The 25,318-nt window shown below is 41.6% G+C and overlaps 1 protein-coding gene across 1 annotated transcript in view; it reads right to left on the reverse strand.

Moving 5' to 3' along the window:
• LOC106561937 (leucine zipper protein 2) overlaps window positions 1-25,318 on the reverse strand; it is a 178,787-nt gene that overhangs the window by 74,001 nt on the left and 79,468 nt on the right. Inside the window, exons 2-4 of the mRNA XM_014126368.2 lie at window positions 11,021-11,138; window positions 8,229-8,299; window positions 6,245-6,326 (exon numbers count right to left, since the gene is read on the reverse strand). Coding sequence (XP_013981843.1) covers window positions 6,245-6,326; window positions 8,229-8,299; window positions 11,021-11,138 — 271 coding nt within the window. The remainder of the gene's footprint in view (window positions 1-6,244; window positions 6,327-8,228; window positions 8,300-11,020; window positions 11,139-25,318) is intronic.

Raw genomic sequence — 25,318 nt, forward strand, 5'->3', positions numbered from 1 at the left:
TTCTAGCAATGCCTTTAAATAGTTTAACTTGGGTCAAATGTTATGGGTAGCCTTCCACAAGCTTCCCACAACAAGTTGGGTGAATTTTGGCCCATTGCTCCTGACAGAGCTGTTGTAACTGAGTCAGGTTTGTAGGCCTCCTTGTTCGCACACGCTTTTTCAGTTCTGTCAACACATTTTCTATAGTATTGAGGTCAGGGCTTTGTGGTGGCCACAGCAAAGCACCCCCACAACATGATTTTGTCACCCCCGTGTTCTTCGGCTTGCAAGCCTCCCCCTTTTTCCTCCAAACATAACGATGGTCATTATGGCCAAACAGTTCTATTTTGGGTTCATCAGACCAGAGGACATTGCTCCAAAAAGTACAATCTTTGTCCCCATGTGCAGTTGCAAACCGTAGTCTGGCTTTTTTATGGCGGTTTTGGAGCAGTGGCTTCTTCCTTGCTGAGTGGCCTTTCAGGTTATGTCGATATAGGACTCGTTTTACTGTGGATATAGATACTTTTGTACCTGTTTCCTCCAGCATCTTCACAAGGTCCTTTGCTGTTGTTCTGGGATTGATTTGTACTTTTCGCACCAAAGTACGTTCATCTCTAGGAGACAGAACGCGTCTCCTTCCTGAGCGGTATGACAACAGCGTGGCCCCATGGTGTATATACTTGCGTACTATTGTTTGTACAGATGAACGTAGTACCTTCAGGCATTTGGAAATTCCTCCCAAGGATGAAACAGACTTGTGGAAGTCTACAAATTTTTTTCTGAGATCTTGGCTGATTTCTTTGGATTTTCCCATGATGTCAAGCAAAGAGGCACTGAGTTTGAGGGTAGGCCTTGAAATACATCCACAGGTACACCTCCAATTGACACAAATGATGTCAATTAGCATATCAGAACCTTCTAAATTCATGACATAATTTTGGGGAATTTTACAAGCTATTTAAAGGCACAGTCAACTTAGTGTATGTAAACTTCTGACCCACTGGAATTGTGATACAGTGAGTTATAAATTAAATAATCTGTCTGTCAACAATTGTTGGAAAAGTGACTTGTGTCATGCACAAAATAGATATCCTAACCGACTTGCCAAAACTATAGTTTGTTAACAAGAAATGTGTGGAGTGGTTGAAAAACGAGTTTTAATGACTCAAACCTAAATTTATGTAAAATTCCGACTTCAGCTCTAGTCTCACTATTGTTATTTTACTGCTGCTCTTTAATTACTTGTTCCTTTTATTGTTCCTTCTTTTATCTCTTATTCTTATCCATATTTTTTTTAACTGCATTGTTGGTTAGGGGCTCGTAAGTAAGCATTTCACTGTAAGGTCTACACCTGTTGTATTCGGCGCATGTGACTAATACAATTGGATTTGATTTGATTTATAGATAGGAGGCCTACTTAAGCCTCAGCTAGCACAAGCAGCCTCCCAGTCCCGACAGAGGCCCAGAAATGACAGTGGCCTTGCTCCTCCTCATCTTCCTCCCCTTGAGAATAGTGACAATTCCTCTAGTGATGGTGCCGGCCTTCCTTATCCTCCTCCTCTCCCAGAAAACCAAGCTGATGACTGCCAGAGACCCAGCGGTGCTCATGAGAGCGACCCCCCCTTCTGTGAACACTGGTAAGCCTACGAGTGATGAGATGGATAGCCCTGACAGCGTGGAGTCCAAGTTCCAATGTGTAATATAACTAGGCTACCAGCTAAATACTGTACATAGCTATAGACCAGGTTTAGACCAGGGTTTCCCAAACTCGGTCCTGCCCTCAACACCTCCACGCCTTTTTTTTATTCCCATAGCACTACACAACTGCTTCAAATAATCAAAGCTTGATAATGAGTTGGTTATTTGAATCAGCTGCGTAGTGCTTGGGCAAAAACCAAAAGGTACACCCAGGGGGGACCCCAGGACCGAGTTTGGGAAACCCTGGGCTTGACTGCATTGTTTGCATAATGAAACAATCCCTAGTAAGCTATTGTTTTTGAAACCCTGAGCTTGACTGCATTGTCTGCATAATGAAACAATCCCTAGTCAGCTATTGTTTTGAAGGTGAACTGATTGTATTATTTGGCATTAATAGATTGGTTTTATGTAGCACAAACCTTCTATCCAAGCTGCAAGAGAGCGTGAGGACGGCTAAGGTAGGCTATAAGTCTACAGGACAGTTGTATATTCTTAAATGTTTAATTGGTTACTGATTAGTACGCTGTTGCATTCAACATTCATTTTACAATCTACATGTTTGGATTTCCCACTTGAATTACTTAACAAGTAAATACATTATTGACGCCGGCCTGCATTCTAAATAGCAGCATTGCAACAGCGTAGGCCTATAGCCTCGTAAAACATAATCGTTTGGCTTAACATGAGAAAATGACGACCAAATAAAAATAAACATGTTCCCATTAAAGCAAAGCTACAGGATACTTCAATCACTAGCACCACATAATCTGATAGCTATCGATAGGCAGATGCACAGACATCACAATTTCAGAACAATTGTACAGCGATCAATAGTCTATACTTTGTGAGTGGCTGACGGGCTCCAAAATTTTTTTGGGGGGGGCAACCTTCGAGAAACTGCTACGCCAGTGAACTTACATTGAATATATGTGAACCCAAACAAGGTTTCTGAACCACACATTATGAACATTTGAATTAAATACAAAGAAAATAAAAAAAGGGATCTTTTGAGTGGAACCACAGCTTCACGGTCATCAAATTCTCAACATGTTATTGGCATTTATGATGAGTATGTGTTGAACATCGCAAACTATTTCCTATTGTGCATGTTCATTTCCAAGTACAGCTACAGCTGTTCGCTGTATGTGGTCCACAGGGGGAAGTAATTTATAGTTTTTGCGTGAAGGGAGAAGGAAGATACAGATTCAGCTCCTAATTGATTGAAATAATGTATTCCCTTTAACACCGTATTGATAATTGATTATCAGTTGCACTAATTTCATAACATTTTCATCAATTCCAAATGAGGCAACCCGAAGATGATGAACTGTTTGAAGTGAGAACTGCTTATTAAAACATAAGCACATTTAAAAATAACGTTGATGGTTTAGTGCAGTATCGTCCCGAACGAAATTCATTTGACTGTGCTTGTTACTAACCCTGGTTTCCACTTTTGCTGCTTAGTAGGTTAATAGAAAACAAGCTCTAGAGCTCCCTAGGGGCAGATTGCAACTCCAATCAAACAATGTCTTCTACCCAATGCCTCACATCAAATTCGCCCAGCTACGGAGATGTCAAACAACCTCAACTCACACTCTGTTTCTTCACATAGAGCTGTAGGCATGGTCTCAATTGAAGAAAAAAAAACTGCACCTTATTACAAAAAAGACAGGTATTCATATAGCATCGTCGTGCGTGTTCCAAAACTCTATTAGTACACTGAATAGTAGCAGTAGCAGAGTTATGCTGTATATGATACAACCAAGAAACTCAACTTTACAACACTTTTTTTGTGTTATCCCAGAAACGTAGTAACCGGCTGGTAACATCATAAAAAAAACGGTAATTTCCCCTTGTGAAAACACAGGCATTGATTTGATGCATTGCAATAGCCAATACAATTTCCTTTAATATAGATCATTAACTCCCTACACCAGGGATTTGTCACTCATCTTAACATGAAAATGTCAACAACGACACTTTGATTGTTGGCTACCAACATCAGCCACCCTTGTTCTGTGCTGTGAAAATAAGACGGACGACCATTTTAAGACGTCCATGTTGTTCTTATTAGCGTATATTGAATATCTCAAAACCATTCCATGGTCTGTTTTGAACATTAATTAGACATCCCGTTAATTTTCTGATCATTTTTTTTGAGGGGAATTAGATAGCCATAAGAGATGTGGCAGTAAATATCTTTGGGAAGTAGGAATAAAAACAAGGCACAAAAAAGCTACGGGCTAATCCATACAGCACTTTAGGTATGAAAAAGGCTCCACATGAGTATAATGTTAATTACTGATGTTATAATGGCTTTTGTAGCTGTTATAAAAGCTTTATGTGGGCCTACAGTAAATGCATACATAGGGGACCAACAGTAAAGTTAATTTATACATAAGGGGCATACAGTGAACTGTTACCTATAGGTTAAATTCATACAGTAGATATAAACATGACTCTGCATGTGTGGTATCAAAGTTAATTTGTAGCCTGCAATTCTCGGACGTCTGTATAGATTGGCAATGTAATAACGCCTGAATAGAATAGAATTTATACTAGAACGACAGCCAGGTATAATAGAAAAAGGACTGAGTTGCATGATGGATAGAGGCCTGGATTACTGGGCAAATGAAAAGGAATGTTTACGACAGGATGATAAAAGGAACAAAATATAAAAATGGTGCCTGGTCTATTAAGTTTTATCAGAAACCTATTGTTTAAGGAGAGAGCGAAGAGTGGACGGACCTCCCTCACTATGCTTCCTATTTCTGGGTTACACCTACAGTTGAAGTCGGAAGTTTACATAAACTTAGGTTGGAGTCATTATAACTCATCTTTCAACCACTCCACAAATTTCTTGTTAACAAACTATAGTTTTGGCAAGTCTGTTAGGACATCTACTTTGTGCATGACACAAATAATAGTTTACAGACAGATTATTTCACTTATAATTCACTGTATCACAATTCCAGTGGGTCAGAAGTTTACATACACTAAGTTGACTGTGCCTTTAAACAGCTTGGAACATTCCAGAAAATGATGTCATGGCTTTAGAAGCTTCTGATAGGCTAATTGACATCATTTGAGTCCATTGGAGGTGTACCTGTGGATGTATTTCAATGCCTACCTTCAAACTCAGTGCCTCTTTGCTTGACATCATGGTAAAATCCAAAGAAATCAGCTTCAGAAACAAAATTCTAGACCTCTACAAGTCTGGTTCATCCTTGGGAGCATTTTCCAAACGCCTGAAGGTACCATGTTCATCTGTACAAACAATAGTACGCAAGTATAAACACCATGGGACCACGCAGCCATCATTCAGCTCAGGAAGGAGACGCGTTCTGTCTCCTAGAGATAAACGTACTTTGGTGCAAAAGGTGCAAATCAATCCCAGAACAACAGCAACGGACCTTGTGAAGATGCTGGAGGAAAACGGTACAAAAGTATCTATATCCACAGTAAAACGAGTCCTATATCGACATAACCTGAAATGCCGCTCAGCAAGGAAGAAGCCACTGCTCCAAAACCGCCATAAAAAAGCCAGACTACGGTTTGCAACTGCACATGGGGACAAATATCGTTCTTTTTGGAGATATGTCCTCTGGTCTGATGAACCAAAAATAGAACTGTTTGGACATAATGACCATCGTTATGTTTGGAGGAAAAAGGGGGAAGCTTGCAAGCCGAAGAACACCATCCCAACCGTGAAGCACGGGGGTGGCAGCATCATGTTGTGGGGGTGCTTTGCTGCAGGATGGACTGGTGTACTTCACAAAATGGCATCATGAGGTAGGAAAATTATGTGGATATATTGAAGCAACATCTCAAGACATCAGTCAGGAAGTTAAAGATTGGTCACAAATGGGTCTTCCAAATGGACAATGACCCCAGGCATACTTCCTAAGTTGTGGCAAAATGGCTTAAGGACAACAAAGTCAAGGTATTGGAGTGGCCACCACAAAGCCCTGACCTCAAGCCTATAGAAAATTTGTTGGCAGAACTGAAAAAGCGTGCGCGAGCAAGGAGGCCTACAAATCTGACTCAGTTACACCAGCTCTGTCAGGAGGAATGGGCCAAAATTCACCCAACTTATTGTGGGAAGGTTGTGGAAGGCTACCCGTAAAGTTTGACCCAAGTTAAACAATTTAAAGGCAATGCTGCCAAATACTAATTGAGTGTATGTAAACTGGGAATGTGATGAAAGAAATAAAAGCTGAAATAAATCATTCTCTCTAGTTTTATTCTGACATTTCACATTCTTAAAACAAAGTGGTGATCCTAACTGACAGGGAATTTTTACGAGAATTAAATGTCAGAAATTGTGAAAAACTGAGTTTAAATGTATTTGGCAAAAGTGTATGTAAACTTCCGACTTCAACTGTAGCTCTCTCACTCTCCAAGACTGGTTATTAAGCGGTGGGAGGGAGGGGGCCAGCCAGAAGAGATGACTGCTGGGTAATGAGATGGGTGACGGGCGCCCACAGGCCCGGGTGACAGGTGACAAGGGAGAGGTTAGAGGACTGAGGTGTAGACGAGGTGAGGACGACTGAGGGCTCCTACTCACTGTGGCCTGCTGTTTCTCGGCTTGCTCCGTTGCCTCATCCAGCTGCTTCTGCAAGGCAGCCTGGAGGGACTTCATCTCTTCCCTGTTGAGAGGAAAGGTGAGAAACATTCAGTTAGCACATATCCTTCTCCTCTCCAACTCTTTTCTGACTTCTCGCAGTGGCGAGGCAGTAGTAATAGTATCTCAAGCACTGGCTGACTGACTGACTGAGCACTGAGTAGGATCAAGTCATCAAATCAATTCATGCTTACTTTTTCTACCAAACATTTGTGATAGAATGCGTGACGAAATACCGAACTTTAATCCAGAATACCAGTATACGATTACAGCAGCAAAGGAATTATTCCCTTTGACTGGGCTTAGTGTAGGTTTAGAGTTTAATTACATATGACTTGGTCAAGGTCCATCAATTGTGCAGTCGAGGAGCAGCATCTGCAGTCAACAGCACTGTGTGTCAAACTCAGAAAGAAAAGTCTCTTCACTGCTGCGATGCCCTGTCATATTTCACATCTCAATGGTTGTGTCTGTTGGCATGAGCCCAGCCAAGCAAACATTTTTCTTTTCCGCTAGTTGGCATTTCATTTTTCTGATCTCACCCTAAAACCAGCAGTATGACGTTTTAAGGGGAGACAGAACGATTTTTTAGAAGTTAGAATTTGAGGTTGACATTTAAAGGTACTGTAAGTAAGCTTCAAGTCAACACATTGAGTCAACATATTTTCACCGATACTTAGAGACATTTGCCTATGGGCTACAAACAACCAAAAATTATTCTGAGTGACATTTTCCTCAGGCAACACAGCACTGAACTGTGAATAAAATCGAATCAAATTTAGTTGTCACATACACATGGTTAGCAGGTGTTAATGCAAGTGTAGCGAAATGCTTGTGCTTCTAGTTCCGACCATGCAGTAAAATCTAACAAGTAATCTATAGTGTATAACCCATTATGGGTATCTGTGGAAAGGCAGTTATTACTTTAACCAGAGCACAAAAGTAAATGTTTGACTTTTAGTACTGTCTTCCCCTGCCCCTCCTTATATTTCATTGGCCACTCAAGTTGGCTGTATTTTTCCAGCTTAAATATAGTAATTGGTTATGTCCAGGATTAGGTCAAATGTGGTGGTAAGGACGAGGGTTAACATTTTTGTTTTTTCATGCTGCTGAATACAACGTGTGTCTGTTTTTCAGCTTTTATAAAGGCTACAGTGTCTAATTAAATTACATTTCTAAACCTGGAATGACGTCATCTTGTAACCCTCACGTTTGTAATTATTCGACATGTGTTGACTTGAGGATGTGGCTTCAATTTTATTTTTATTTTATTTCACCTTTATTTAACAAGGTAGGCAAGTTGAGAACAAGTTCTCATTTACAACTGCGACCTGGCCAAGATAAAGCAAAGCAGTTCGACACATATAACAACACAGAGTTACACATGGAGTAAAACAAACATACAGTCAAGAATACAGTAGAAAGATAAGTCTATATACAATGTGAGTAAAATACCATAGTTTCACATAAAAATAGTTGCTAGTTATTACTCCCCCGAAGCAATCAAAAAACATGCTTGAAAGCTGTCAAAAACAAATGATTTTCCATGAATCAGCTGCCAGGATATCTCGTGATGAAGTCATTCGATAATCATTCTTGGCAATGGAACGAATCAAGAGCAGGATTCATCGGATTTAAAGTGGAAAACAGGTGGATGCTCAAATCGTCTGTGGACCAGGAGCCATTGCTCCAATAAAACATTGTTTTATGGTCTGTTTATGATTGTCATGTGTTATAGATATGTTGGTTTGCTACTTATAAAGCAGTAGGGTATAAGTATGTACTGTGTATACCAAAGGCTGAATTGCAGGTAACATCACATTGTTCCTGCACCATAAAAGGAATGAGAAGTAATGATGCTCTTCAAAAGAATCCATATGGTAGCAATGTGCAATGGCAAATGGTTAATGGTTAAGAAGCTTAGATCTACCTCTGCTTGTGGCTGAGCGCCAGGATTTTCAGGACATCCGTCTTGGCCATGGAGTCGTCATTTTTCAGTGTCTAGAAGGGAGGAATGAGAGCTTTTTAGTCTCACAAGAGAAATTGGTTTATTATATGACCACTCACAGTCTCACTCCAACACTCCAATGTGAAGGAGCTGATTCAAAGCACTCATAGGAACAGAAAGAAAACAACAGTGCCCCTTTCGAGTATAAATGCACACATTGCTCCAAGCATAGCCTATCTATGCTCGGGCAAAAAAATATGTGAATAATTATTATAATTTTTCTTCCATATTGTGTAACCCCTCATAGATTATTGATGTGTATGCTTTTATGAGGGTAGTCGAAAAAACTTTTTTGTGGTCCAAAATGTTTTAGTTTATTTGTAAGCTTGTAGGAACTCGTATAGTTTAGATTCAGGTTTTGAGTGTACTTATGAATCTTTTTTATGACACTTTTTGGGGAAGAAAACTCTAGCAAATTCAAGTGGTACAGTGTCTTGTTAATAATAAATTAGATCTTCATTTCCATAAAAACACTAATTTGAGTTCAATAATTGCAGCTCTGCAAGATTACAGAACGGTTTTAAAATGTGCTTCAGTATAATAATGAGAAGAGACATTCTGTAAAAGACCCATATTTCTTTATCACAAAAACTTTAACCTGGGTGCAACCGATCAGGGCTTGATAAGCAGTTAGGTTGCAAAGGAATGGCCCACATTAAACCATATACTAGCACACCACAGAGCAACTGCCAAGAATCAAAGCTCTATCATGCAAAGTCTAATTATGAAGGGTTGACCCAGCACCCAAGGGGAAGTCTAATTAAAATAATAAACACTTAGGACAGTAAATCTCCACCAGAAAGGTTAATCAGTTACACATACATAATTGATTACTCTAAAAAGTTACTGTTGATTGTTTTCACCCCTTTTTTGTAAGAGATCCATCCCCCCCTCGCTTCTCCCTTCATCTCCCCCCCCTGCTTTGCCTGGTATATTTGCACAAGGCACAGGGTACACTGCCATCCAAGTCTGCACATAATGTACAGTAGCTAACTGACGTCAAAATCTGCACCGAGGACATTGGTAGCTTAGACTACACACAGTGCCAGCCAGCCCCGACCAAGGGACAATGGATGCTACCGAAAACTGTCAGCAGGACAACACCATGAACCCAGGCTGGCCAGGTCACGTCATACAAGTAGACAGGGTGTATTTGGGAAGTCATTGATTAAAACTGAAATGGGCTACAGCCATCCAAGCCTACTAAAAAGAACACAGCGGCCCAGACTAAGCCAACGGACCACCGCCACCACAATTGGCAAAAGAGATTCCATTCAAGACTGCCTAGGGGACAATGGTACTCTGGCTAACACCTGAGAGACAAATTTGTATCTGCTGGTTCTCTGTGGGACACAGGATATTGAAAGTAGAATTTGGACCGAAAATACTCGTCAAACCAAACATCTTTTTCAATCTATTTGTTCAATTCAACTCATTCCCTACTTGTTTGACGAGAACTGAAATGGAATCGACTGCAGCCCTGATCAGTGGCGATATACAGATGTATCAGAGAAAAAAATGGATTGACTTGCTGCAGTAAACAATTTAACACCCACATTTCAAGCTGTGCCTTCACCAATTCTCTATGGGAGTGATGATCATACATTTCTGTCTTTTATCTCTCATTACCTGTCATTCCCCATTCTGTCAGTCCTATTGTGCACTGTGCTCACAGGAATGAGTAACGTTGTAACGTACATGTACATACAACATACTGTCTACACAACGTTTGCGGATCTTTATGTCAAAAGCGGATTACATTAAGCTGTGGTAGATATCAAGGGTAGAAGCATAGACACCATTCAATGTAGACCTGGGGTGAAATCATTCAAATCATTTCAGTGTTTGCTTGAGTCCGCCTGGAGTTCCAGGTGGGGGTTTGCACCATTGGGACAATTCCATGTGTTCTATTGAGCCAGAAAATTTCAATCAAGCACATCTAAGGTATTTGAAAAATGTCAAATACAGTACTTTTTTAACCCAGGTCTGAAGTAAAATGATGTAATATAAACATCCTCCATCAGCATCACACATGCACGTCCTGTCACGATAGTTATTAGATCCTCTCATAAAAAATCTTCTGCAATTAAACAAAAGGGACGCTATCTAGAACCTAAAAGGGTTCTTCGGCTGTCCCCATAGGAGAACCTGTTGAATAACCTTTTTTGGTTCCAGGTAGAACCCTTTTGGTTCCATGTAGTGCCCTTTCCACAGAGGGTTCTACATGGAACCGAAAAGGGTTCTACCTGTGACCAAAAAGAGTTATACCTGGAACGAAAAATGGTTATCTTATTGGGACAGCTGAAGAACCCCTTTGGGGCCCTTTTTTCAAAGAATGTAGGGACAGATTTCTCAACACCGTCACCTTGGAGTAATTTTCCAGTTTTTACAACTGCACCTCAACTACTGGAATTCCACTTCCAAAACAGGTTTGCATTCGTATTCATATCAGGGGGACTGATCGTCAAAACGAAGGACATATTGCTTATTTGCTTTTGATAAATGAGGGCCCAGGTATGTAGTGGCTCATTATACGCTAGGACAGCGGATGAGAAAGAGTGAATCACAGGCTGAGCTGAATTTTTAAGCCATTTTTTAAGTCCTAAAACAGAGCCCTTCGAAATAACCTCAGGGTTCCAAAGGCACTCAAAGCCATCCACCTTTCTTTAACATCCCACTATAATCTGTCAGAAAAGAAACAGTGGGGCTCTAACCTGAAGGTTTCCTTTTATGCTGTCCAGTTCCTTTGAAGTCTTGGAGAGTTGACGCATGATGCCAGTCCGCTCGGTGAAGACCTCCTTCAGCTTCTGCTCCAGCCCCTCATAGCCTTGTCTGTCAAGGGAGAGAGAAAGAAGAGAGAGCGATTTCACTACTTTATGTCCGCCTGAGAGAATCACTCTTTATTGGCACCCTTGGGAGTAGGAGATGGTGTTAAGCGGATTAAAAGTGTTGTCATTAGAGCAAAAGTGTAAAGAAATACAGACCAACTAATATCTACTCAATGCTCAGTCCTTGGTTTCGAGATAAAAAAGCACTTCACTCACCCTATCAATTTGGGAAAGTGTTTTACTCTGATGTGTCATTTGGCCAGAGGTACGCCTCTGCATTTCTATCAAGTAATCCAACTGTCAAAAAGACTGAAATATCCACAACACCAACTTGTCAAATGCCTTTTCTATTTCTATATAAATCAAACTATTGGAATGTAAATTAGGAAAAATTTTAATGGTGACCTTGCCAAAAGGCAAACATTACTTTTTGTGCACATGTGCATGCAAATTTGGTCATTACAGTTTCTTATCTGAGAATCCTGAATGAATGCATTCCATATGATGGAATATGTGTACCCAGCAAACCGGGAACAATCCAGAACATTAACTAAGATTCCCATTAAGTTCTAGTTAGGGTTTTATCTAACATTATGATGATAACATCCCCAAAACACTCAAAGAATTAAAAATATATATATTTGGGAATGTTCACAAACAGTTTGTGCACAACATCTGAACAACCACCACAGAACATTTTGGGAAAGTTCTGGGAACTTTCACATAACCAATTTTGGTTTGCTGGGTATACTGATAAAAGATTCATTGAAAAGTAATTTTTTATGAGTCCGTTTGACTTCGTCTATACCTTTTGCCTACTATTTTAGGGGTTTGCGTCTCTGACCTTACTAGCCTACCAATTGATAAAACAGACATGTGGCTCTTGAATGACAAGGACACTCGTCAGCCAAGTGAAGTAGAGTTAGGGGACCCAGTGGTTGGAGGAGTAGGGAATAGAGAGTGAAAGCTCAGGAGTGGCAAATAAAGAGCTGAAGAAGAAACTGACAGCTCTGGCCTTTTGGAGCTACGGTTGGCCATGTGAGCTCTTCCTCTCTCCTCTCTCTCTCTCTCTCTCTCTCTCTCTCTCTCTCTCTCCTGTGGTCAGAGATAAAGACATTGCAGCTTGCCTACATCTTCCCTAGTGCCAACTGCCGATGTCAGATTGAAAATCTATTTTTATTGAATGCAACACCCTCGTTTACAAACAAAAATAAACTAATCAATCTTTTGGAAGCTTCCTCAAGATCAAGCTGGTCAGCCTGTGGTTTTCAATGTAACCGGTCGTCAATTTTATATCGACATGCTGTGCATCACTGATTGCTTTCAACTCTGCACAAGAGAATCATTATTTGCAAATGTTGTGCGTTACAAAAACCACTCTCCCAATTTGACACTCCCCTAATTTGACATCCTAAATAGACAATAAAAGCTCTATCTCTACAAGTGACAAGAACATCAAGGACCTTCTACAATCAAAACCAAGAACCAGGAAGTGTAGGGGAAAAACAACATCCTTCCCACACTGCAGAAATGCCTGTTAGACCAATACCCAAATTACATTGCTTTGTCTTAAGTTAGAAGCTCCTGAGGAAGGAGTAGAGCCCCAAGTGCAAGAAAATGTTACTTATCATCTGGAGAAAAACAACAACACCATGCAGCTTAATGAGCTTCACTGTAAACCCCTCTGAGAGTGGATTTTGGGGAGCAGGTTTGAAAAACAATATATATATATATACTGTGTAATTTTTTTAATCAATGCGCTTTTGAATGCAACACTGCTGCCGTCATATTCGGCTGAATCCGGGAGGGCTCCCCACCTGTTCGACCTAGGCCTTGTTCCAAAAGTCTCATACACCTCATGTCCCAAATCCCATCACCGGATCAAGCACAATAACACATAAATCAGTAATAGAAAAGCAGCACTTAAGAAATAAATAACATGTTGTAATGCATCCTGTGCATGAGTTGCCACTGTATGGCATCTGTGAAATCAATTGCTAGCTCACGCAACAGAGAGAGATGTGGAAATCACTCCCTGTCTGCCAGCTTATTCATTACCCAATGGAATTGGCCCATCCGCGACAGGGAAATGAATAAGACTCGTAATTTGAGGCCCACTGAAACAGCTATATCATATGAAGAGTCACAGATAACAGCAAAGAACTTTGCACATGGTCCGACATAAATTGGTAATTGCTGCCAAAAATGGCACCAGATACATAATTATGTTATGACCTTTCTCCGAAACCAGCGTCCTGGCAACCTCTCAGTTTCACGGCTCTGTTGGACGAGAGAAAAGTGTGCTAATGAGAATCGGGTTGTCTGACAAACAGTCTTATGATCAGATACTAGGCCGCTGTCCTCAGAATTCTGCTGCCAGTGATCACATAATGAAATATTTTTTATTTGGGCCTCTGCAATTCCCACATTCTTTTATATCCATCTTGATCTAGCATCTTAAGTCAAGCCAGTACAACACGACCGGCTCGAAATAATGAAAAGCACCACACACAAAAAAAGATGAAGATGAGCTTTCTGCTATATGAGAAGCATCATCATTTATTGGTGGATACTGTGTAAAGTTCTTGCGGACAAACATTTCTCTAGCCTTGAAATCACCGCAAGTTTCTGAGTTATATGAGGTTGACCCTGCCATGTAAAAGAGAAGTGCTGAGCCGTGGGCCTGGAGAGGGAAAAGTGCTGAGGTCCACAATCCACTGCAAAACAACAGCTCAATAAAGGGAAGGAAGCAAGGCCATGCCACTTTCCCGCTCTACCTAGAGAGCAGCTGCAGAAGCAGCCTGGTCTTCAGTTCAGTTGACAGGGCTGGCCTGGATACGCTCTATCATAGCACCGGTTAACAGGTATTGACCAGGGCCTTTTTTAATAATGGCTAATGGCTTATGAGATCATTCAGCCTCTCTGTGCAACGCCACGGCAGTCAGAGTGTGGAAATTATGTGTAGGAGGTGAGGGAGCGAAGCCTTCTGTGAGTGTACATAAAAACAGTATGTAGGCCTGGCTCGCATATACACACTGGTTTGTGTAAAATAAAGAATGTTCACACTTGATGAGGGCACAGTTGTTAGTTGTGATTCATACATTTGGCTATCTACTAGAGGGATTAAAGAAGAACCAGAAATAAGCGTGGCTTATCTGATGGGGATACTTCCATCCAGCTACCGGGCAATGCTTAATAAATCATTAACGAAGGCATTTCTAAATATTTTTATCTGCTGTGGTTGTTGACAAAAAATGACAATTAAATACATCCCTTTTAATCCAACTCTGTAACACAATAAAATTGATATCCAAGGGGTCTCTAACGATGTGCACTGAGAGTCGGGAAACATGTTCAGGGAGTGACAAAATAATACAAAATAAGAAACACAAGCAACGCACAGAAACAGAAACAATGACGCCTGGGGAAGAAACCAAAGGGAGTGGCATATAAAGGGCAGGTAATCAAGGAGGTGATGGAGTCCAGTTGAGTGTCATTATGCGCGTAACGCTGGTGACAGGTGTGCGCCATAAAGAGCAGCCTGGTGACCTCCTGGTGACCTACAGGCCGGAGAGGGAGCACACGTGAGAGTACCCCCTCCCTGACACGCGGCTACTGCCGCAGGACGCCGACCAAGATGACAATCCCGGGGATCAGCCGTACCGGTCACCTCTGCAAATGCGCGGGAACCTGTCGATTCGGCTGAGGCGTGGGTGCATGGCGACCTAGAGCGCCGGAGAGAGAGCATACGTGACAATACCCCTTCCCCGGCACATGACTCCAGCCGCAGGACGCCAACCACAGGGACGATCCCGGGGATCAGGAACGGACCGGTCGCCTCCTCTGAGGCGCGGAAACCTGACAAACCGGCTGAGGCGTGAGAGCCTGATGAGCCGGCTAAGACCTCCCCGGGTTGGCTCGGTCGAGGCACGGGAACCTGTTCACCCAGCTGAGGCATGGGAGCCTATCGAGCCCGCTGAGGCATAGGAGCCTATCGAGCCAGCTGAGGTATGGGAGCCTATCGATCCCGCTGAGGTATGGGAGCCTATCGATCCCGCTGAGGTATGGAAACCCGTCGAGCCAGCTAACGCAGGGAAACCCATGGAGCCCGCCGAGGAATGGGAATCTGACAAACCGGCTGAGGCCTCCCAGGTAGCTCCGCTTCCGACACCCGGACCCGACATCACCTCCAACACAAAAAAACACTCCCTGATGCTTCCCTTTGGTGAGGCGTCATTCTCTAACGATGTTCTCTGAGAGTCGGGAAGCAAGTTCAGGGAGTGAGTGTTTTTAATAAATAAACGACATAATACAAAATAAGAAACACGAACAACGCACAGACATGACACAGAAACAATGAAGCCTGGGGAAGGAACCAAAGGGAGTGACATATAAAGGGCAGGTAATCAAGGAGGTGACGGAATCCATGTGAGTGTCATTATGCGCTGATGCGCGTAACGATGGTGACAGGTGTGCGCCATAACGAGCAGCCTGGTGAGCTAGAGGCCGGAGAGGGAGCACATGTGACAGGGTCTCAATACTTTTGCAAGACACTCTACTGTAGCTGGCTGGCAATGCTTCAAATTAATAGGCATTTGTCAAGGACCTATTCACAATTCATAAATCTTTGTTTTAAAATAAACTAGGCATTCATTGATATTAATGGATGTACTTATTTGAAAGGATCCTACTCACACCAGAAGTAAGGATGTATGATAATAAAAGGAATATGAATAATAAGGAATTCCCATGGTGCCCCATGCGAGGACAATCCATAGATAGTATATGAACACAAAACTACACTGAGTGTAGAAAACATTAGGAACATCTTCCTAATATTGAGTTGCCTCCCTTTTGCCCTCAGAACAGCCTCGATTCGTCAAGGCATGGACTCTACAAGGTGTCAAAAGCGTTCCACATGGATGCGGGCCTATGTTGACTCCAATTCTTCTATTCTTGATACACACGGGAAACTGTTGAGCGTGAAAAACCAAGCAGCATTTCAGTTTTCGACACACTCAAACCGATGCGCCTTAAATCTTTTGTTTGGCCCATTCATCCTCTGTATGGCACACATGCACAATCCAAGTCTCAATTGTCTCAAGCATTAAAAATCCTTCTTGAAGCTGTCTCCTCCCCTTCATCTACACTGATTGAAGTGGATTTAAGGTGTCATCAATAAGGGATCATAGATTTCACCAGTGTATATTACGCATTTCCCGGTAGCTGGATGGAAGTATCCCCAGCAGATAACCCTTATTTAAGAATGCACTCCAAAACCAATATTGCGTGGCGAATAAACTGAAGGGGAACATATTTTACGATGAACAAGCTACAAAACCAACAGCAGAAGTTATTTGTAAATGCTAGCATTTAATCCGTCAATTATAAAAGGACTTTATTTGATGTAATGCAGATTATGAGGAGACAGCAGTTTATGTAGTGCCTCCAAGTTCAGGCTGGATTATATGTGTCATTAAGAGGGTGCAAATAAATAGTTGTAATAAGGGGAACAGCCCAAGGCTTGTCAAAAAATTTACATATTTCTTTACCCAAGCATGACTACCACCGAACACCTGTGACAAAACCAATTCATCATGTTTACTGACTCTTGTCTTGTATAAACATAGCAGACAGCAGGGAATAGGAATTGCATTGGTTGTCAGACTATCTGACACAAAATCGAATTTAATTGCTTGGTTGACGGACATGGTAAAACAATGGGTTCAGAAGAAGCTAATTTGGCATCAAATGTTGGTAAGACAACACCGAAGAATTGTGTACACAATGTGACGCAGTCCAAAATCGTAATATTTCCCTGTGTATCATGGCGCCGCAGAAGATGGCTGACGTTTTACGTACTCATAACCAACTGTTATTTTTTTACTTATTTTGTACATAATGTTCTCTTATGGCCGAAAATAACTTCTGGACATCAGAACAGCAATTACTCACCACAAACTGGCAGAAGCTTTTTTTCCATTAATGAGTCTGACGAGCTCGACGTGAAGGACATACTGCTTTCCCGGGAACATTTGCGTTAAGAGAAGACAGAGAAAAAGAGGGTGGAGGTCAGGCTGCCTTTTGAGAATTTGTAGGCGATCAAATAAACCCCCACTGACTTCCGTTCTATCATTGAAAATAAAATGGACGACCTACGAGGAAGATTAAACTACCAACGGGACATTAAAAACTGTAATATCTTATGCTTCACGGAGTCGTGGCTGAACGACAACATTATTAACATACAGCTGGCTGGTTATACACTGTATCGGCAGGATAGAACAGCGGCGTCTGCTAAAACAAGGGTGTCTGACTATATATATTTGTAAAAAACAGCTGGTGCACGATATCTAAGGCAGCCTCGAGGTTTTGCTTGCCTAAGGTAGAGTATCCCATGATAAGCTGTAGACCACACAATCTACCTAGAGAGTTTAACTGTAGCTGTCTACATAACACCACAGACCAATGCTGGGACTAAGACAGCACTCAATGAGCTGTATTCTGCCATAAGAAAAAAGGAAAATGCTCGTCGATGCGGCGCTCCTAGTGGCCGGGGACTTTAATGCAGGGAAACTTAAATCCGTTTTACCTAATTTCTATCAGCATGTTAAATGTGCAAGCAGAGGGGGAAAACAAAACTCTAGACCACCTTTACTCCACACACAGACACGTGTACAAAACTCTCCCTCGCCACTCCAATTTACATACCGCCCCAATAGATCCACAGATGATGCCATCTCTATTGCACTCCACACTGCCCTTTCCCACCTGGACAAAAGGAACACCATATGTGAGAATGCTATTCATTGACTACAGCTCAGCGTTCAACACCATAGTGCCCTCAAAGCTCATCAAAAAGCTAAGGACCCTGGGACTAAACACCTCCCTCTGCAACTGGATCCTGGGTTTCCTGATGGGCCGCCCCCAGGTGGTAAGGGTATGTAACACATCCGCCACACTGATCCTCAACACAGGGGCCCCTCAGGGGTACGTGCTCAGTCCCCTCTTGTACTCCCTGTTCACTCATGACTGCACAGCCAGGCACGACTCCAACACCATCATTAAGTTTTCCAATGACACAACAGTGGTAGGACTGATCACCGACAACGACGAGACAGCCGAGAGGGAGGAGGTCAAGAGACCTATTTGGCATAGGTCCTCAGATCCTCAAAAAGTTCTATAGATGAACCACCAAGAGCATCCTGACTGGTTGCATCACTGCCTGGTATGGCAACTGCTCGGCCTCAGACCGCAAGGCACAACAGAGGGTAGTGCGTATGGCGCAGTACATCACTGGGACCAAGCTTCCTGCCTTCCAGGACCTCTATACCAGGCGGTGTCAGAGGAAGGCCTTAAAAATTGTCAAAGATTCCAGCCACCCTAGTCACAGTCTGTTCTCTCTGCTACCGCACGGCAAGCGGTACCGGAGCGCCAAGTCTAGGTCCAAGAGGCTTCTAAGCAGCTTCTACCCCAAAGCCATAAGACTCCTGAACATCTAATCAAATGACAACCCAGACTATTTGCATTGCCCGCCCCCCCCCTCTTTTATGCCGCTGCTATTCTCTGTTATTATTTATGCATAATCACTTCAATAACTCTACCTACATGTACATATTGCCTCAATTACAGTTGAAGTCGGAAGTTTACATACACCTTAGCCAATTACATTTAAACTCAGTTTTTCACAATTCCTGACATTTAATCGTAGTAAAAATTCCCTGTCTTAGGTCAGTTAGGATCACCACTTTATTTTAAGAATGTGAAATGTCCGAATAATAGAAGAGAGAATGATTTATTTCAGCTTTTATTTCTTTCATCACATTCCCAGTGGGTCAGAAGTTTACATACACTCAATTAGTATTTGGCAGCAGTGCCTTTAAATTGGGTCAAATGTTATGGATAGCCTTCCACAACCTTCCCACAATAAGTTGGGTGAATTTTGGCCCATTCCTTCTGACAGAGCTGGTGTAACTGAGTTAGGTTTGTAGGCCTCCTTGTTCGCACACGCTTTTTCATTTCTGCCCACAAATTTTCTGTAAGTTTGAGGTCAGGGCTTTCTGATGGCCACTCCAATATCTTGACTTTGTTGTCCTTAAGCCATTTTGCCACAACTTTGGGAGTATGGTTCGGGTCATTGTCCATTTGGAAGACCCAATTGCAATCAAGCTTTAGCTTCCTGACTGATGTCTTGAGATGTTGCTTCAATATAGCCACATAATTTTCCTACCTCATGATGCCATCTATTTTGTGAAGTGCACCAGTCCCTCCTGCAGCAAAGCACCCCCACAACATGATGCTGCCATCCCTGTGCTTCACGGTCGGGATGGTGTTCTTCAGCTTGCAAGCCTCCCCCTTTTTCCTCCAAACATAACGATGGTCATTATGGCCAAACAGTTCTATTTTTGTTTCATCAGACCAGAGGAAAAAGTACAATCTTTGTCTCCATGTGCAGTTGCAAACTGTAGTCTGGCTTTTTTATAGCGGTTTTGGAGCAGTGGCTTCTTCCTTGCTGAGCGGCCTTTCAGGTTATGTCGATATAAGACTTGTTTTACTGTGGATATAGATACTTTTGTACCTGTTTCCTCCAGCATCTTCACAAGGTCCTTCGCTGTTGTTCTGGGATTGATTTGCACTTTTTGCACCAAAGTACGTTCATCTCTAGGAGACAGAATGCATCTCCTTCCTGTGCGGTATGACGACAGCGTGGTCCCATGGTGTTTCTACTTGCGTATATTGTTTGTATAGATGAACGTGGTACCTTCAGGCGTTTGGAAATTGCTCCCAAGGATGAACCAGACTTGTGGAGATCTACAATTTATTTTCTGAGGTCTTGGCTGATTTCTTTTGATTTTCCCATGATGTCAAGCAAAGAGGCACTAAGTTTGAAGGTAGGCCTTGAAATACATCCACAGGTACACCTCCAATTGACTCAAATGATGTCAATTAGCCTATCAGAAGCTTCTAAAGCCATGACATCATTTTCTGGAATTTTCCAAACTGTTTAAATGCACAGTCAACTTAGTGTATGTAAACCTCTGACCCACTGGAATTGTGATACAGTGAATTATAAGTGAAATAATCTGTCTGTAAACAATTGTTTGAGAAATTACTTGTGTCATGTACAAAGTAGATGATTTAACTGACCTGCCAAAACTATAGTTTGTTAACAAGAAATTTGTGGAGTGGTTGAAAAACGAGTTTAATGACGCCAACCTAAGTGTATGTAAACTCCCGACTTCAACTGTACCTCGACTAACCGGTGCCCCCCGCACATTGACTCTGTACCGGTACCCCCTGTATATAATCTCGCTATTGTTATTTTACTGCTGCTCTTTAATTACTTGTTCCTTTTATTTCTTATTTCGTATTTTTTAAACTGCATTGTTGATCAATGTCAGTATATTGATCCATGTCATATTCAGTGACAGTATCCAAAGCCAGCTAACATAGTCGTTTGATATTTAATAAAATATCGAATTGTATCTCCCTCCAAGGTCTTGCATGAGATGAATGTTCTCTCTTTTCGTATTGATTGGTTTTTCTTTATGATTTATATCTGAAATTAAAGAGTGGGGGTTCTGAGATTAAACGAGACACTAAAATGTACATTTGCATGCCTATGAAAAAAACGAATTAGGTTTCTTAATTATTTAGGAACTTTAAAAGTGGTGTGTGTTTGTAGGTGTGTGCGTTTTTATAATGTGATCCACTACCCAATTTCTTTGTCAGTGCCCTACTATGAAAGGGCCTGAAAACTTTTGATTAACGAACTGATTGATACATTATCACTGATACAACAGCAATCTCAATAATCTGATTATATTTCGTAATTAAAAAGTAATTAGCTGTTCTGAGAAATATGTTGAAAAAGTTAAACTACCTTTATCAGGTGCAAATAAGCACATTTCACATTCACTTGGGTTAACACATTGCTGACTAGTTTTTTGAGCAGATAATGAAATATTTGACTTATCATTGGGAATGGAAAGATTGTAGTGTCAGTTCCATTGATTGACTTGCCCCAGTCTGCTGCCCTCACATAACTGTGACAAGTCTAAATGAAACTTGAGATAGATGGTGTATTCTATTGAGTCCTAGAAGACCTAGTTCCAAAAAATCTTAGACCTTTCCTTTTAAGAGGCCACCCAAATAAATTCCCTGAGGTAACTCTGTGTGTGTGTGTGTGTCTGTGTGTACGTGTGTAATCCCCTGACTGAACTGACCTGGCCTGCCTCTTCAAAGATCAACCAGAACAAATGATCTCAGGGTGGATCTTTGGGGACCAGCACGACCCAAAAATTCCCCCTGCTTATACATGTGTAGGGTCAAGATGCATTGCAGATATAGGAGATCATTTTCACTGTCACCCAACCCAAGCTGGTACACAGCAACTGATGCAAGGGACTTTATTGTGTAGAGGTTTTACAATAAACTGAGCAAGGAAGTGAAATATTATCTGCAGGGAACAGGAATCTCTCGCCATATACTTTTTCTTTCACGTAGCAAGGCCATCTAATTTGTTCATCACTTAAATTGCATACGATTCTACAGTGTTTGAATTTGAAGACATTGAAATAGAAATACTTTGCATAATAAATTAATAATTCAATAATTTCTTGCAGGCATTTTCATGCATAGATTTATGGCAATTTCTTCCCTTGACGTTAAACACTCCGTCATTTTGTTATTTCCTCTTTGGAGACAGTATTATTTTTTGGACATTCATTTAAATACTGTTTATGAATAACACAATAGTTATAAATGGATGCATAAAAGGATGTAATGACATTTAAAGAAAAATTCCACCCCAACACTCTCTTTGGTTTTTGTTTCATTAGACCATTATTGATTTATTCCCACAATGTTTCGCATGTCAACAATCAAGTTTTCAATATACAGAAATACAGCCAGCAATTTCTCAAGTAAGAATTTTGCTAGGACTGTTTGGGAGTGGTTTGACTAGGGAGGGGGTGGAACTTAAAACGATCTGTTATTGGAAGAGGTATGGAATGCTCTTTCTTATTGGTCTATTTACTGCCTGGTGATCACTCCATCCACCAACAGCTTTCACACTAAAATGGCATTATCATAATGTTCACAATTTCACAGTATTATTCCAACCTCATAGTGTGGAAATATATATAAAACATAGGAAAATCATGTTTGCCCCAGCGCCTTTGCTATTGTTTTGTAGACGAAACAGAGGTGGGGAGAGTCCAAATCGCAGTACATATTCTGCTGTTCTATTGATCGTGCAATGATGCCAGAGGAAAAAAAAAACTGTATTCGTAGTTTGCAGTAACTTCTTTGATGTTGTAATATCCCAAATGGATGTGGCTGTTTCGCCATTAAGGATTCCAGCTTTAAGCCTATCTTAAGGTGTAAACCAAATGCACTTGCTTGGAGGTGAGAGCTTGTCAGCATTCGGTCTGCTCACTCCTCTGTCATGCACACTCTGAATCGTTTTCACAGTAGACGTTCAACATGAAACCATCCTCCCAGCTGTGGCCACGTCTCGAAACGGCATGCTTTATTTAATAACGCTTGGCCCGAGCAGTCTAGACGCACAGCCTGCATTAAAGTGTCATCCAGCGAAGGCAAAAAAACCTAGGGGGAAATCGCTTTTTCAGGCAACTTTAATATCCGGACTGTGTTTGTGCGCACCGTATCACTTCTGTGCCTTTAATAAATACGCCCTAGTACACGAAGAGACAAGGAGCACCTTGCTCCTTCCCGCCTGATTTACACACGAGTTGTGACTCACTCTCCCTTCCTGTGATAGGAGGCAGAAGCTCTCAACTGGGTCCTATTTTACAAAAGAGGGCGTTAAAAAGATATCCCTAGATTTGAGCAAGGTTGCCAGCTCCAATTAAATCTTTGACATAGTGTTTCGAATTCCCACCAACATTCGGTTCCTGTAACGGGTTGTGTTGCGAACCCCTGTGCAAATCTTGTGTTCCAATCAAGCTGAATACCGTTACACTCTTTTCTTTGAAAGGCACACACGCCAAACATAAAAATCTACACAAAGATAATACACTTCCACTGTGTGGGGGAGAGAGAGAGCACCACCTTTTCAGTCGAAGAAATTTGAAAGCAACTACAAAATTAATTTTGGCTGCTGCAAAGGCAGTACGTACCTGCAAACCAGGCAGAAATGTGTATGGTGAAAAAGTCATAGTGCGAGTAACATTCAGCCACGTTCAAAAAAAGAATTCAACTTAACATCTTCTATTCAGTTGAAATCCGCTGTTTACTCGTATTCACTTAGAATGCTGTTACGGCCTTGTAAAACATGTGCCATATAGAATAGACTGTGGTATGATTATTTTATACTCTTTTATATGGTTGAATGATATCAATATCTCTCAGTGTGCCAATGTAGAAAGAAAGCAAACAAACACATATGTACATGTGAGGTTTGCCAGAGCAAGAGTAAATATTTGATTTTGCAAGCCTTTCGAGTTAAAGCTCACATCTTTCACTCCTACTCATTAAAAATCGATCCTGCTGTCGCAGAATGACGATATCTGCGTCCATGAACCCAGATACACAATGGAAAACAACATAATATGAAATGCATTATTTGAGAATGGTGGACTAAAATGGGTTGGATAGAGCACTATAGTGGTAAGATGGTATAAAAAGGGGATGATGCGAGCAACCAACGCTTCTTGGTCAGACCACATGAGTATTTCTCGGTTTGTAAATAAGTAAAGGCTGTATAATCGCCTTAGACACACACCACAATAAGCAGATGTGTTTGGAAGCAGCACTACATCTAGAGAAAAAAATGCCCCTCCCATGAATTCGGTTCCTTTGCAGAGAGAGTGGAATAGCCAGGAAAAATACAATGCATTGTGTTCCTGCCTAATCGCATGTAAGTGTGGAATAATGACCGATCAAAGATGTGTTTTGAGATCTACTGCATTGCATTGGGGTTTTACAGCACCACTGATCTACAAATCATGATTCTGCGCCTCACCTTGCTCAAACTGATCCCCTCAAGCACGCCGGTTATCTATGGCAGTGGTTCTCAAACATCTCCTCGGGGACCCCCAGCCATTCCATGTATTTGATCTATTCCGGGTTTTTCAAAGCCAGCACACCTGATTCAACTTGTCAACTAATCAACAAGCCTTTGACTAGGTCAGTCAGGTGAGCTAGTTCAGGGCTACAACAACATTGTGAAATGTCTGCGGGTCGCCGGGGAGAGGTTTGAGGAACAAGGATCTACATATGAGAGCTATAGTGGCTCTGTGGGTCCTTCTGACCAATAGCAAAGGAAGAAGTGAAGTTGGCAATAGGCAAGCACATGCACCTGATTCACATCAAGGGCAATCAGTGAAGCTTCTGCCCCACTTACAAGTGTAATTCAGAGAGAGGGAGGAAGAACGAGCCGAGAGGGGAGGAAGGAGAGAGCGAGTGAGTGAGAGAGGGTGGGGAATTTGGAATTGGATGACGGATGGGACTTGATTACTGGTTAACGACACTGCTGGTGCTCCATTCTGTTTTGGATGACGAATCCTCTGGCGGTGGGATGATCAATTTAGAGTAGGCAAGACCCTGTTTGACTCCATTGTTTGGGCACAGACGGGCCTGTCTCTGGGAGTGCTTTGAGTTTGTTTTCTGTCGCTTATTTGCTAGAGTGATTTGCCACTTCACTAACTCCTCAATAAAATCCCCCAATCAGGCTTTTCATTCAATTTGTTTTGTGTTCTACTGGTCTACTGTGTAGAACACCATCGCAAGGTTAGATGTCTCTTCTCCACACTATCTCGGCAGAGTTGCACGGCTGACATTATGAAATGCAAAGTCGAGCATGCAATATGGATCTTTTCACAAAATCAGCAGCTTAACTACGAGGAAAGGCTCAGAAAGGATGATTGACACGCTGAAATGAAACTCTTGACATGTTTGAAATTGACATTCACACATCAACAAACATTTTGAAATATAAACATCAGGGAGGAGCGGGCTACGATGAGACACCATACATTACTGTTATGAAGAGAATATGTGGTTCTATTACATTGATGTGTAATATAAATTGTTGTTCAACAGTGACCCAACCCCTCAAACAAACCACATCTTTAATAACTGTCCTACTCAAATATTCCAAGAGGAGCTACCTTACATGCTCAGAATACAGCATATTTTGCCACCAGTTTTGAAGCATCT

This window comes from Salmo salar, chromosome ssa11, assembly GCF_905237065.1.
Source record: "Salmo salar chromosome ssa11, Ssal_v3.1, whole genome shotgun sequence".
NCBI lineage: Eukaryota > Metazoa > Chordata > Actinopteri > Salmoniformes > Salmonidae > Salmo > Salmo salar.